Genomic DNA, 12746 nt, shown 5'->3' with positions numbered 1-12746 from the left:
CTTCTTTTTAAAGATAGGAACATGCAGATGGAAACCTAACAGCTTTGCAGTGAGTCAGCACATGTTAGCGAAAAGTCTACTGCAAGGTTCTTAAACAGGAAATCATGTCATGCTCAGCCATTTCACCAGTGTTTCAATCAAGAGGATTGCTTTTTTTCCAAGTTACTTTTTTTTTTATTTCAAATTCATTACATGTCATCATCAAAAGTGTTCAAGTGCATGTCTGTGTCACAGCATAACACTCTGGGTGTTCTTTCTACGGACTAAGGACTGGACAGCACCGTGGGCACTCAAGTATGCTTCTCCCTGCCTGTGAAGATCAAGGGTCACACAGACACAGCAATAATTTAATCTTCATGACAGCCGTGGGGGCTCTTATTTCCATTCTATAGACATGGAACCTGCAACTCAGAGCAGTTAGATAACATGCCACTGTGTCAGTGGGACGATTCAAAGTCAGGTGAGCACATGTCTAAGACTGGTGTCCACAGAGAAGCTGCCCAGGGTTACAGCAGATGTAAAATGCCTTCAGAATACAGACTGGGAAATGATTAATTTGGAGGTCAGCACACTCCCACGGGGGCATGGGAGGAGAGGGTGTGGATTTGGTTCTTATTGTTAAAGAACTCTTAAAGTGCATTTTCATTATGCAAGTAATAAATAAATGCCTTCATTCATACTGACCATGGGAAAGTCCCCTAATATCGTCACACAGCCATGCTCCCCTGGGGGACAGTGGCTTGTCTATAGACGGGCACTCAGCCCATCTCTATGGGTGTCTGTGTAGTAGCTGCAACATTACCAAGAATTTCACCCTGGATCAGGAGCTAGTTGCCTGATTTCTTTAATTCAGCTTCTGGTTAAAGATTTGATTAAAGAATGAATTCTGCTTGGCCAAAATGCTTTAAAATATGCATTAAGTTTCTTGGGCTTGTCTGAGCTGTCATTTTGTGCAAGTCATCAGTGCCTTTTCCTCCAATGTTAAGTGCTCATTGCTGCCCCCTCCTGGTCTCCAGCAAAGACATCTACTTTCCAAGAATTCTCTGTGCTCTATCAGCCAGCTCTCTCATCCCTGCATGCCATGGAGGAGCCTTAGCATTATTATTCATTAAAACAAACCACATGTAGGGACAAAAAGAAAAAGAAAAATACCGGATGGTCTCACTCATAGCAGGAATCTAGAAAACTTAAATAAGGGATCAGGAAAATGAATAACTATATGAAAGTGAAAATCAAAATCAACAAAAAACTATGAACCAGAGACACTTTTGGGGGGGTGGGGGCCGGGAGGGGAGGGATTGGGGTCAGAATGGGGCATGTGCAGTTGTATGGGGGAATATAAAAATAAAATTTATTATTTAAATAAAAAAATAAAATAAAATTACTTCATAAATCTTCCAGGAAAAAAAAAAAGCGGGTAAAAAAAACTTCATTGGTCTCCCTTCCTCTGAAAAACACTGCAAATATTTAAAATAGAAATATTTAGTCAAATATCTATACCACGGAACATTAGGCCACCTTTATTAATGGAAAATTTTAAAATGGTAAAGACTCACAAAAACAAACTGTAGGTTAAATATCCTCACTTTGTAAAAATGATTGCCAAGAAATCACAGCCAATGACTAATGTCACAGCCAATGAACATGGGAGAGATAGGATCACATAGGATTTAACAGAACAGATGCAATTCACATCTGATACGACCACTTCCTAGCTGTGTGACTATGTCCAGTGTACCTAACCTCTCTGTGCCCCACTTTTCTAATCTGTAGAACAGCCATATGTGAAGTACCCACCCAACACAGTTGCTGTCAAGATTAAATGAGGTCACATACAAAAGAGCCTAGAATTGTGCCAAAACTACAGAAAATTCTTTTTGTCAATTGTTTTGTTTTTGACAGAAAATTCTTAGGAGAGAGTTATTATCAAAACTTATGTTCAAATAATTTTAAAATATATTTGAAAAAATGTTAGTAACAAATTACTTTTATTGATAATTGCACATGCATTTTTATACACTTCTATGTATGTTGGAGCCCACCAGCGTAAGAGTCTAAGTGCCAAAAAGTGCCAAAAGGTTCTGATTAGTCTAAAGTTTGGGTGGAAATGCTGGTGATTTGCAAATGTTTAAATAAAATCAAGATCAATTGGAAAAGCAAAACATAGCCCCCCAAAATCTGAAGTTTGGGGACACTGGGTTCCTAAATTTAAAGTTAAAAGGTCACATAACTACCTTTAATGTGTTTTTCTCATCTTAAGAAAGAGAAAAAGCAGAAGACTGGTATAGAAGGGAAGTGTTACCTCACAGGAGATCCCTGTGTAGCCCTGGGGACACTCGCAGAGCTCCACATTTGTGGCCAGGGCCAGGCCTATGACGTTAGGGCTAGCTGTGTCCAGAGTGACTGAGTCCAACCTACAAATAGACAGAGATATTATGAGACTCACGTGCTCAAAAAGGACATCTAGGACCTCAGGGAGACAGCTTCTTAAAAAGACTTAATTCAAATAAAATGGTGATTTGACATTTGTTAGTAACTGAATATTTTCACAATCATATCTCTAGGAGTTGTCACTGTTCCCTAGAAATAATTTCAACATTGAGGCAACGACTTACTGCCTACAAACTGCTATAGGAAGGGTTTGATGTTGCCGATTAGGAGTTGAAACACTTAAGAACAATCCATTCAATCATCTTATCTCTAACAGAGAGAGACTGTCTTAAAGGTGTACTTCTGTGCTTGCCTTAGCTGTATCCAGTGTTTGTACTTAGCTTGTTATTGCGAGATAATAACTGTCAAGTAATCAAATGTCTATGGCTGGACATAAGAGCTTAAACAGACTGTGTAGAAATCTAAGATTGTTAGTATCAGGAGAGTGAAAGTTAGATACATATGGTCCAAACAGTGTAAGCTTATCAGGCATACCTCAAAAAAACACCTTGAACATTTCTGACCCTGACATCTAGTCTGTGTCCTACTAGATATGTTTCTCATGGATGACAATTCTTACATTTTCAATAAAGTTGTAGCAATAAAAATAACTTTTAAGGCAGCCAGTTCTACTATGCAATAATTTATGTAATTCAAAACTGTGCAGTAGACATATATATCAATACTATATGCATAAATGTAAAATATGTTAGGCTGAAAATAAAGACAAGATAGAATTACCCTTATAAGTTTTCTCTCTTTTCAATACATACCTATAAAGAGCCATTTTTGCAGAGTTGTAGTTGGCTCTGATCAAGAGATGTGTCACATTGGCAAGGACAGTCATCAGCTGGTCCCGATCTATCTCCCTTTTGTTATTAAAATCTCGGAAGTTCTCTGGCACAAGCTTAATCACATTGAAGTATTCCTCATAGGGTTGCAGTGACAGGCCCTCAGCCTGAGTGCTTAAAGTGAGTCCATTTCCCTAACATTTGAAAACAGGAAATATACTTGTAATTTTTGTAATTCATTTCAATATCAAAAAATAAAAGCAAATTTGTATTATCTTTTCAAGTTTCATCCATGTTGCTGCAAATGGCATGCGTTTGACAAAGCCAACACTTGCAAGCTAACCATAGATCTGAGGCATCTAACAGGGAGGGGGAAGAAGGGAAATCAAAACAGGGGAGGGAAGAGCACAAGGGACTGTGGTGATGGATGGATCCAGGTGCTGTGGTGGTAGGAGAACTATGAGGACTACGTCTGAGGGGAGAAATCAAATACCATACACAAATGAACAATTATGTGAGGAAATACATAAATTTAATTAAAAAACACACATAACTGTCACCACACTAAGTCTCAGAGGTCCACAGCAAAAGAATTTGAAATAATCACCTTGATGATAACGTCAGCATGAGACATGAGGTCACCGTCCACTGACTCCATCGGAATATCGTAAGACACCGTGTACTTCAGGAATCCTCCAAACGCAGTCAGCTGGAAGGTGGGAGTGAGAGTGAACATCTCAGGGAAATGATCACAGCCCCTCAGTAAGGGGAGGTGGCTGCTAGCACCACCTGGAGCATCTAGGCTGCCGGGTGATCATGTGTCAGAAAGTTCACATGAAGGACAGTGAAAGGAAGCACATTATGCAAATATTTTGTTTAACTGATATGGCCAACATGCAGGATAAGGTTAAAGGCACAGAAGAGAAACCTGCTCCTTTGTAGAGATAACAAGGGAAATGATTAGCTGCTGCTGCTTCCTGCAATGACCGCACCTTATTTCCAAGGTAGGTGTCAGGAGCGGACCAGTAGTACTTGGACGTGAGCCTCTGCATGACCACTGTGTTGTTGATGCTGATCTGATGCTGCCCGCCCAGCGCGGCCTGCTGGGATGGGATCTTACTTGGATGAATCAAGTCCGTGACTAGCCACCCAGACATATCTTTCACCTTTAAAAAAAAAAAAAATCCAGGAATTTTAGAAAATGAAGTAGAAACCACATTAGATTTCACTCAGTTCAGGTCTACTATCTTCATAGTTGAAGAGGAGGGCCCAGAAAGCTCAGTGCGGGGTGAGCCAACATACAGTGGACTCTACTTGTCGAAGGACAGGGAAAGCATGTGAAGGGGTCACACTTCCCCCAAACCCAGATCAACGTTAAATAGGCGGTGAGCAAAACCAAAGACCAAGGATGTATCTTAGCAAAGAACAGCAAAGAACTTCACAAATGCATTAAATACAATGTCTTTTGCTAACCCTGCTTCTCATTTACTGTCCCCATCTGCTTTTTACCCAAATGTCAAAAAGTATATAAAAGTAACCTCCAGATGCCATCCTCCTAAGTTGTTATCTACACAGAGATGGCAGGGGTTTACCCCAGTATGGTGGCCACAGGAACTCATACTCATTCTCTGGTAATGATGAGAATTACTCCAACTTTCCCAGGCTACTCCCACTCCTCACCAGCCCAATGGAAAGGGAGGGGAGGAGGAAAGAAAGAACAACCTCGGAACAGCATCCCTACTCCTGTGCTGAGTACAGGTCTGAGATGGGGTTGTGAAGGAAAGCTGGTCACCACAGACAAGTCTCCACCCTGCAGGTTCTTTCTAACCCCTGCAGGTATTCTTGGAGTCCTCTCCAGACACTGCCATCCTCATTCAACCCATCTCTCCAGAACTCCTTGTTCCCAAAACAACAGGGAAACCTTGTCTGCCCTCATAATTCCTGGGTCATCCTCTTTTCCCACTCTCACTAGCTTTGTTGAGCTAGAACATTCTGAATGACCCCATGTCCTGGTATGTTCTGGGGCCTGAGTCAAGTTCAGGGCAAGGGTGGTGACTGCTGACCCCATGACTCCATGCATTTCCCTTCAGGAGGAATTTAAACAAAATGTATTCTATGTATATCATCCTTTGTTTTCACAGGGAAATGTATGTGGGAACAAACACCTGAACTAGGAAGCGATTTCAGTGACACCTCAGTGGTGGGCTACTCTGATGCTCACCAAAATCATTCCAAACAGATGAGAACATTGTTACAGGGAAGTTACCCCACAGTCTCACAACCCAGCTCCCAGAGAGCTCATGTGGTGGCTCATTTACTGCACCCCGGGTCTCGGAGGGTGCTTCCCACCTGACTGATGGACCAAGAAAGGCTGTCACAGACGTCAGAAACCCCGAAGCAGAAGCACTCCGTGCAGCCCTGGGGGTTTCTTTCCTGCAAGTTATAGAATCCTGATTTGCAGCGATCACATTCTTTGCCTTCAACATTCTCCTGCAAGTAAGAGTAAAAGATCAGTTTCAGAAACCAGTGTGTCCAGCAAGGCAGAATAAAATGACATTAACAAGAAATGTGTATGCAGAAAAGTAGATCAATAAGTAGCTGCTCAAATTAAATGTGAGGTCACTATTTCCAGAACAGGTATTTTTCAATATTTACCAGTTCATGTTATAGTCAAGAATTAGGTTAAGGATCTCAGAGCTTGGTCATTACACTTCAATGATTTCTTCAGCACTGCTTTATTTTAAATTTCCCAGTTTTGCTAATCTTTCAAACATATTGAAATCTGAAGAGGGCTATATAATTGTTTGTCCTAAATATTTGAGGCTATTGTCAGTCGTATAGACATAAATTTGAGAAAGTATGCCATAGGAGAGGTAATAAGCCGAAGGCAAAAAATGCAGATTTTGGTTTCTCCTAGGAAGTTACAGAAACACTTCTGGAATACATGCCCATTTCCCAAGAGGCACTTAAAGAAAACCAGGTATCCATCTTCATCCAAGGACATGCACTGAGACTCGAGGGGATAGAGGCCACGCTTCTCAGGCAGCGCGAGGGAAGAGAGGCCTTCTGCTGAAACCTTGCTGCTTTACTGAAGAACTGACCATCTGGCCAGTGGGATGTGCTCCTCTCTCACGCGTGCTTAAGGGGAGCTTACATGTGCAGATGACCCGCCCATGTACCTTACAAAGACAAGGCTCCGAGCAGGGGTTGTCATTCATGCTGCCAGTCATGTTGCAGCCACAGGGGACGCAGTCTGGGAAACCCTTGTAGCCAAATTGGCAGCGATCACATTTGTCTCCTGCGTAACCTTCTTTACATGGACACTGACCGGGCCATTTCCCTGGGAAGAAATGAATGGCGATGATGCGACCAGAAAATAAAATAGATTTTAAGCATAATTTGATAAAGATTTTCTGTAAAGGGACAGAGACTAAAAATTTCAGATCTCTTTGGCCATAAAGTCCCTGTAGCAACTTCTTAATGCTGTGATTTTTGCTTGAAAGCAGTCACAAGTAATACATACATAAGAGTGCATAGATCTCTGTTCCAATAACACTTTTCTTAAGCAAAGGCAGGTGGGGTACTAGATGGGGCCCATGGGCCATAGTTTGTCAAACCCTGATTTGAAGAAAGAAGATGAAGATGAAAGACATGGAGGCTGATGGGAAAGTAAAATGGTGCAGCAAATTTGGAAAACAGTTTGATATTTGCAAAGATAAACTATAGAGTTATTAATAGTAACAATTGGAATTGTTATTATTAGCATGTAATAATTATCAACAATTTGATTAATAATAATTAATGACAATTAACAATAATTAATAATTGTTATTGTTAACAATCCCAACCCTATGTATTTCTATGTATTTCTCCAAGACAACATAGATTTATTCACAAAAACCTTATACATTGGTAGCTCCATTTTATTGATACATAATAAACTAATAACCAAGAAGGTCAAGACAACCCAAATACTCATGAACTAATGAATGGATATATAAGATGTGGTTTATTCATATAATGGAGAATGAGAATTGTTCAGCTATAAAATGGAATGAAGTACTGATAGATGCTACCCATGGAGGAACATTGAAAACATCGTGCCTAAGTGAGAGAAAGCAGAAGGCCATATATTAAATGGCCCTATTTCTATGAAATGTCCAGAACAAGCAAGTGTTCATAGGGAAAGTGAAGCAGTGGTTGCCTAGGGCTGGGGAGGCGAGGAGTTGGGGAGAAATGGAGAGTGATTGCCAATGGGTAGAAGTTTCTTTATGTGGATGATAAAGATGTTCTCACATTAGCCTGTGGTGATGGATGCACCTACCAAACATACTGACAAGTACATTTTAAGTCACTGAACTGTGTAATTATATGGTAGTGAGTTATATTACAAAATAAAGCTGTTTAAGAAAAAAGCACAGACACAAGTGGCAGAGGGCAATGAGTACTTCCTGCCTTTACTGCCAGCTCTGAACCTTTTAACCTTGACCAAATTTCCTTAACTGCTCTACACATTTCTTTGCCCCTAAAATGTGTTAAATGATTTCTCTCTGCTATGGCTGATATTTAAATGTCATATATTTTAAATGAACCCAATCAGGGATAATTGTCACTCTCATCATCATCATCCCATTACCAGTTGCATATAAGAACTGATTCAATTGTGTAATGTACCCTCCACATTACCTGTGGGCCCTTAGTTGCCACATCCTTCCTATAAGTCAATATCCACTTTAGCTGCTAGTGACTGAGAATTTGATGGGGTCACAGAAGTCTTTGAACAGATGCAACCTATTCAGGAGACTCTGCTATTTGCAAATCCATTTGCTAGTTTTGGAAAGAGAAAGAATTCTGACATTTACAAAGTTAACTGGAGGATTTGCTTGCTTTGAGATTCAATAGGCAAACCCTGCTGAGTGTCTTCTAAGAGCTAAAGAGAGCGATTGTATTTACTATGCTCCATGTATGAAGCATTTCACCAAATGCTCAATTATCTGCTCAAATGTCATTTCATCACCCCAACACGGCCACCTCCATGCCCAATTTCCCTCCAATCCAACTTTGCTTTATGTCCATGGCACTTTCCTCTACCTGGCATGATATCACACATGTACTTGTTTGTTTAGTGTCTGCCTGGGAGCAGGACCCTGACCATCTCGTTCAAGTATACATTCCTAAGTTCTGGAAAACTGCCTGACACACAGTAAGTGCTTGACAAATACTTCTGAACAACAACAAAAAAATCAAATCAAGAGAGAATCCTATCACCAAACTTCTACACAAAGGAAACAGTTCCACTAGGTGCAAATTAGAAACACAAAAAACAATTACAAGTACCAAAATGAATCACATTTTTACCTTTGTGTAAGTCAGAATGGAGATCATCCTTGATACAGACAGAACTGAGGGATCCCAAAGGATCACACTCACAGGGATGGCAAGGATTGTCCTCATAAGGAGATACCTAAAATGCAGAGGTTTTCCGGGATTATCTTACTAGAAATAACAGCAATTTTAGCAATAATATCAACAATGATAATGACAAGGTATCACCTTCTTATCTAAGATGTGACTATTACAATGATTTTGTATAAATAGGGGATGAATACCTCTGGAAGATAAGGTGAGCTCAAATCAGGGAGCCCCAAACATCTTTCGGATACTGCCAGCAGCTAGTATCATCAGCCCAAGTGTAATCCTTTTCCATTGCGACTGTTACCAGGTCACCTTTTTCCTGCTGTCTCCCATGACCACGCCACCATGGGGAGTTGTGTGACAACTAAAAATGAAGTCAACTGAGGACTGGCTGAGTATTACTTATGGGCAAGAGACCATTGCTTTAATTATTGACCAACTCTTTGTAATGAGAGTTAGTATTACAGAACTCCAAGACCACATAGTCAATGGGCCCTCAAATTCAAGTTAAATAACAGTGAGCAAATATCTTACACTGAGCAAGAAAATAGAGTAGGAAATCCATGCCTGAAGAGTACTACTGGCATAACAAGGCTGTGAATGAAATATTACACAAGGAAACAAGTCTCTAATACAGAAGTTAACGCCTGGCATGTTGCTTCCCCTTAGTGGGGAGACAGGAAGTTCATCTTACTTTGTGTGGTCTGTAATATCCATTGATACAGGTTTCACAATTGATTCCCATGGTGTTCTGCAGGCAATTTATGCAAACCCCTCCTCCTTTGAACTGTCCAGCAATATTCAGACTTCTTTTCTGACTTGCAACACTTTCATCATAGTAGCAGTCTTTGGTTTTATTGTGACAATTACATTCTAGGAGAGTATTTTAACATCTCAATTAGTATAAATATATATACACATATCTATATATTATATTCTATATGAAGAAATTCCTTTCTTCCCTAAGTAAGTCTCTAAGACTACAGATTAAACTGAAATTCTACAATAAGTAATTTTAAGTGCATATGGGCAATCATATGGAGAACAATTGACAGTAGATACAAAAATTTGACATGTGCAGACCTATCTGACCCATCAATCCATCCTCTAGTATTATATCTTGCAAAATTACTTCCAAACTTTTGAGTGACTTGAACAGTGCTAGCCACTGCACCAGTGGCTGTGTTAACAAAAGGCTGGTAATAACCAGTTACCATAATATGCTTAGATTGGTAGCTATTTAAATCATGTCACCTCCATCTAATGGAATTCAGTGCTGCTATTTTTTAAAATACCATTTATGTTGTTAATATGGACAGATTTTCTTTCAAGATATATTATCAAATATAAAAACAATGCATAGAATGGTATGCATAGTGTATCAATTCTATGTGAAAGCTGGTATGGAAAGATGTTAATCTAAGGTCTTACTTGGATACATATTTCAGGAAGGAAGAAAATCGTGGGAAGGATAGAGATGGTAGAGAAGTAACTTTCCACTATGTATTTTTGTACACTGTTACATGTTGGGATCTTGTGACAATATTAAATATTAAATAGGCATATTTAAAAATTAAATGCAGATTAATAAAGGTTAAATTAACATATGGGTAGAGAAATCTTAGATAAAGTAGTGAATCCACAAAAACACTTCTAGGCCCTCATAGTTTAAATTGTATTTTTAAAAATTTTTTAAAAAGATTTATTTATTTATACATACATATAAGAACTGGGGTACAGGTGATGCGTGGGAAGGTGAGAGGATTCACCAGAGACAGAGCAGGGAACAGAACAGGCAGACTGACAAAATACACTGCCAAGGGGAGCAGCGGGCTCGACAGGAGAGGTCTGCTGTGCCATGTGGGACCTATGCCAGCGGGCTGGGATGGAACCAAGCTGCAGAAGCCGTGGACAGCTTCACAGCACTGTGCTCAACTGCCTGCGCCACCAGGGGAGGCCCACATAGTTTAAATTGTATTAAGGCAATGTGCAGTTTTAGGTATAAAACGGAGTATCTAAATTAGTATCTATCTAACTAAGTATCTAAAAAAAACAAGTTATGTACTAATTACAAAAGTTGTTACATCACCATAAACTTAAGCATTTAGGAATGGAAAACAACTCTATAATCTTGCAATTCTCAGTGAACTTACTTTCACACCTGTTACCAGAAGAAATGGTGCCAGGCCTCCAGGGATGTTGATGGAATCCAGGACAACACTTATTGCAGCTCTCCCCACACGTGTTATGTTCACACTGACACTGTAGTTTCTAAACAGCAAGGAATGAAAAATTCCATCTGAAAAATTAACCCTACATTTTTCTTGATTTTACTTAAACATAACCCATCACAGTCAAATATATGGTAAGGCTTGCTCACCTTTGTAGTTTCATCCCATGGGCAGCTACTAGCATGGCCATAACAAATGCACATTCCACCAACAGAAATGTCTTTGATTGAATAGTAATACTAAGGAAAAGGAAAGTTACAAACCAAAATTAAAATCTCTTCTATATCAGTGAACAGCAAATATTGGCAACTAAAAAATATCTATTATTATTGGTAATCTAAAAAATAATTAGATACACATTTAAAATTATATTTCATTCACAAAGAATTCTTGTGTTCAATTAGAATAAATACTGCTCAGGTTAGCTCATCACCAGAAACCAAAGAAGTCTAAAAGAATTTCTTAACATGGTTGCATCTTAAACCAAGTCTATCATATTCAAAACCCTTTGAGCCAAAAACCCTAAAAAATATTGCTACACTGAATACAGCTCTACATAAAGTGGATAATAACTCATGAACATGTAGAATTTGACCCAGGGGCACAGTTATTTTAAAACACAAAATTTAATATATGTAGATTATATTAACAAAGTAAAAGAGAAAAAATTAACAAAGTAAAGGAGAAAAAATTATATGATCATTTCATTAGATGCACAAAAAAATATTTTACAGAATTCAACACCATTCATTAAAAAAATTTTCAGCAAGGGCCTTCCCTGGTGGCACAGGCGGTTGAGCACCAAGCTGTGAAGCTGTCCGCAGTCTCTGTTCCAGACAGCCAGCGAGGGTCTCTCCTGCCTTTCCCGCTGCTCCCCTCAGCAGTGTATTTTGTCAGTCTGCCTGTTCTGCTCCCCACTCTGTCTCTGGTGAATCCTCTCACCCTCCCGCACATCTAGCCTGTACCCCGGTTCTTGTATAAAATAAATAAATAAATCTTAAAAAATATTTTTTTTTCAGCAAGCCAGAAGAGAATACTTTCAGACTAATAAAAGACATCTATGAAAAACCTAGAGGTATCAATGTAAGTTTGAGAGCTTTCCTCTCAAAATCTGTTCAACCACATTTTACTGGAGGTGGAAGCCCATTGTTGAATAATGTAAGAAAAATCAAAAGCATATGGAATGCACAGTAAACTAAGCTCTCATTATTTTTTTTTAGATTTTTTTAAAAGATTTATTTATTTATACAAGCACTGGGTATAGTCAGAAGCACGGGAGGGTGAGAGATTTCACCAGAGCCAGAGCAGGGAACAGAACAGGCAGACTGACGAAATACACTGCTGAGGGGAGCAGCGGGCACAGTAGGAGAGATCTGCGCACCATGGGGGCCCCTCACCGGTGGCCAGGGAACAAACCGATGCTGCAGAGGCTGCGGGCAGCTTCGCAGCCCAGTGCTCAACCACAATGCCACCAGGGGAGGTCCTAAACTCTCATTATTTTGTACACAAAAAAAGGTACAAAAACTTCTAGAAATAATGTGAATTTAGAAATGATTCAACATATAAAAATTAATCAATAAAAATGAATTGTATTTCCGTATAATAGCAATGAACAAGTAGAAAATAGAGTTTATAAAGCAAATTATCAATGCTAACATTCAAAAGCTCAAAAAAAGAATAAATTCAACAAAAGATATACAAATAATAAAACTTTGCCAAGAGGAATTAAAAAACCTAGATAAATGGAGAGATGCAGCATGTGCATGGACTGGATGATTCATTATTGTTCAATTCCAAAATTATTCCCAACTTGATCTAAAGAATCAATAGAATGTCAATGAAAATCTTAGCAGGATTTTTTGGGGGAGGTAGAAATTAA

General features: G+C 39.3%; 1 protein-coding gene across 1 annotated transcript in view; it reads right to left on the bottom strand.

Annotated features, from left to right (window-relative positions):
• The window catches only part of LAMA1 (laminin subunit alpha 1), a gene marked incomplete at both ends in the record, with an annotated part of 141152 nt that overhangs the window by 74939 nt on the left and 53467 nt on the right, over positions 1-12746 (bottom strand). The window contains 10 exons of the mRNA XM_084252201.1: positions 2303-2414; positions 3204-3415; positions 3829-3930; positions 4214-4387; positions 5571-5711; positions 6401-6561; positions 8580-8685; positions 9331-9509; positions 10790-10907; positions 11017-11106. Of these exons, the coding sequence (XP_084108327.1) occupies positions 2303-2414; positions 3204-3415; positions 3829-3930; positions 4214-4387; positions 5571-5711; positions 6401-6561; positions 8580-8685; positions 9331-9509; positions 10790-10907; positions 11017-11106 (1395 nt within the window). The remainder of the gene's footprint in view (positions 1-2302; positions 2415-3203; positions 3416-3828; positions 3931-4213; positions 4388-5570; positions 5712-6400; positions 6562-8579; positions 8686-9330; positions 9510-10789; positions 10908-11016; positions 11107-12746) is intronic.

Source organism: Talpa europaea (genome assembly GCF_964194135.1).
Source record: "Talpa europaea genome assembly, chromosome: 13".
Classification (NCBI taxonomy): domain Eukaryota; kingdom Metazoa; phylum Chordata; class Mammalia; order Eulipotyphla; family Talpidae; genus Talpa; species Talpa europaea.
Note: the sequence above shows the minus strand (reverse complement) of the source record. Positions and strands in the feature narration are given on the sequence as shown.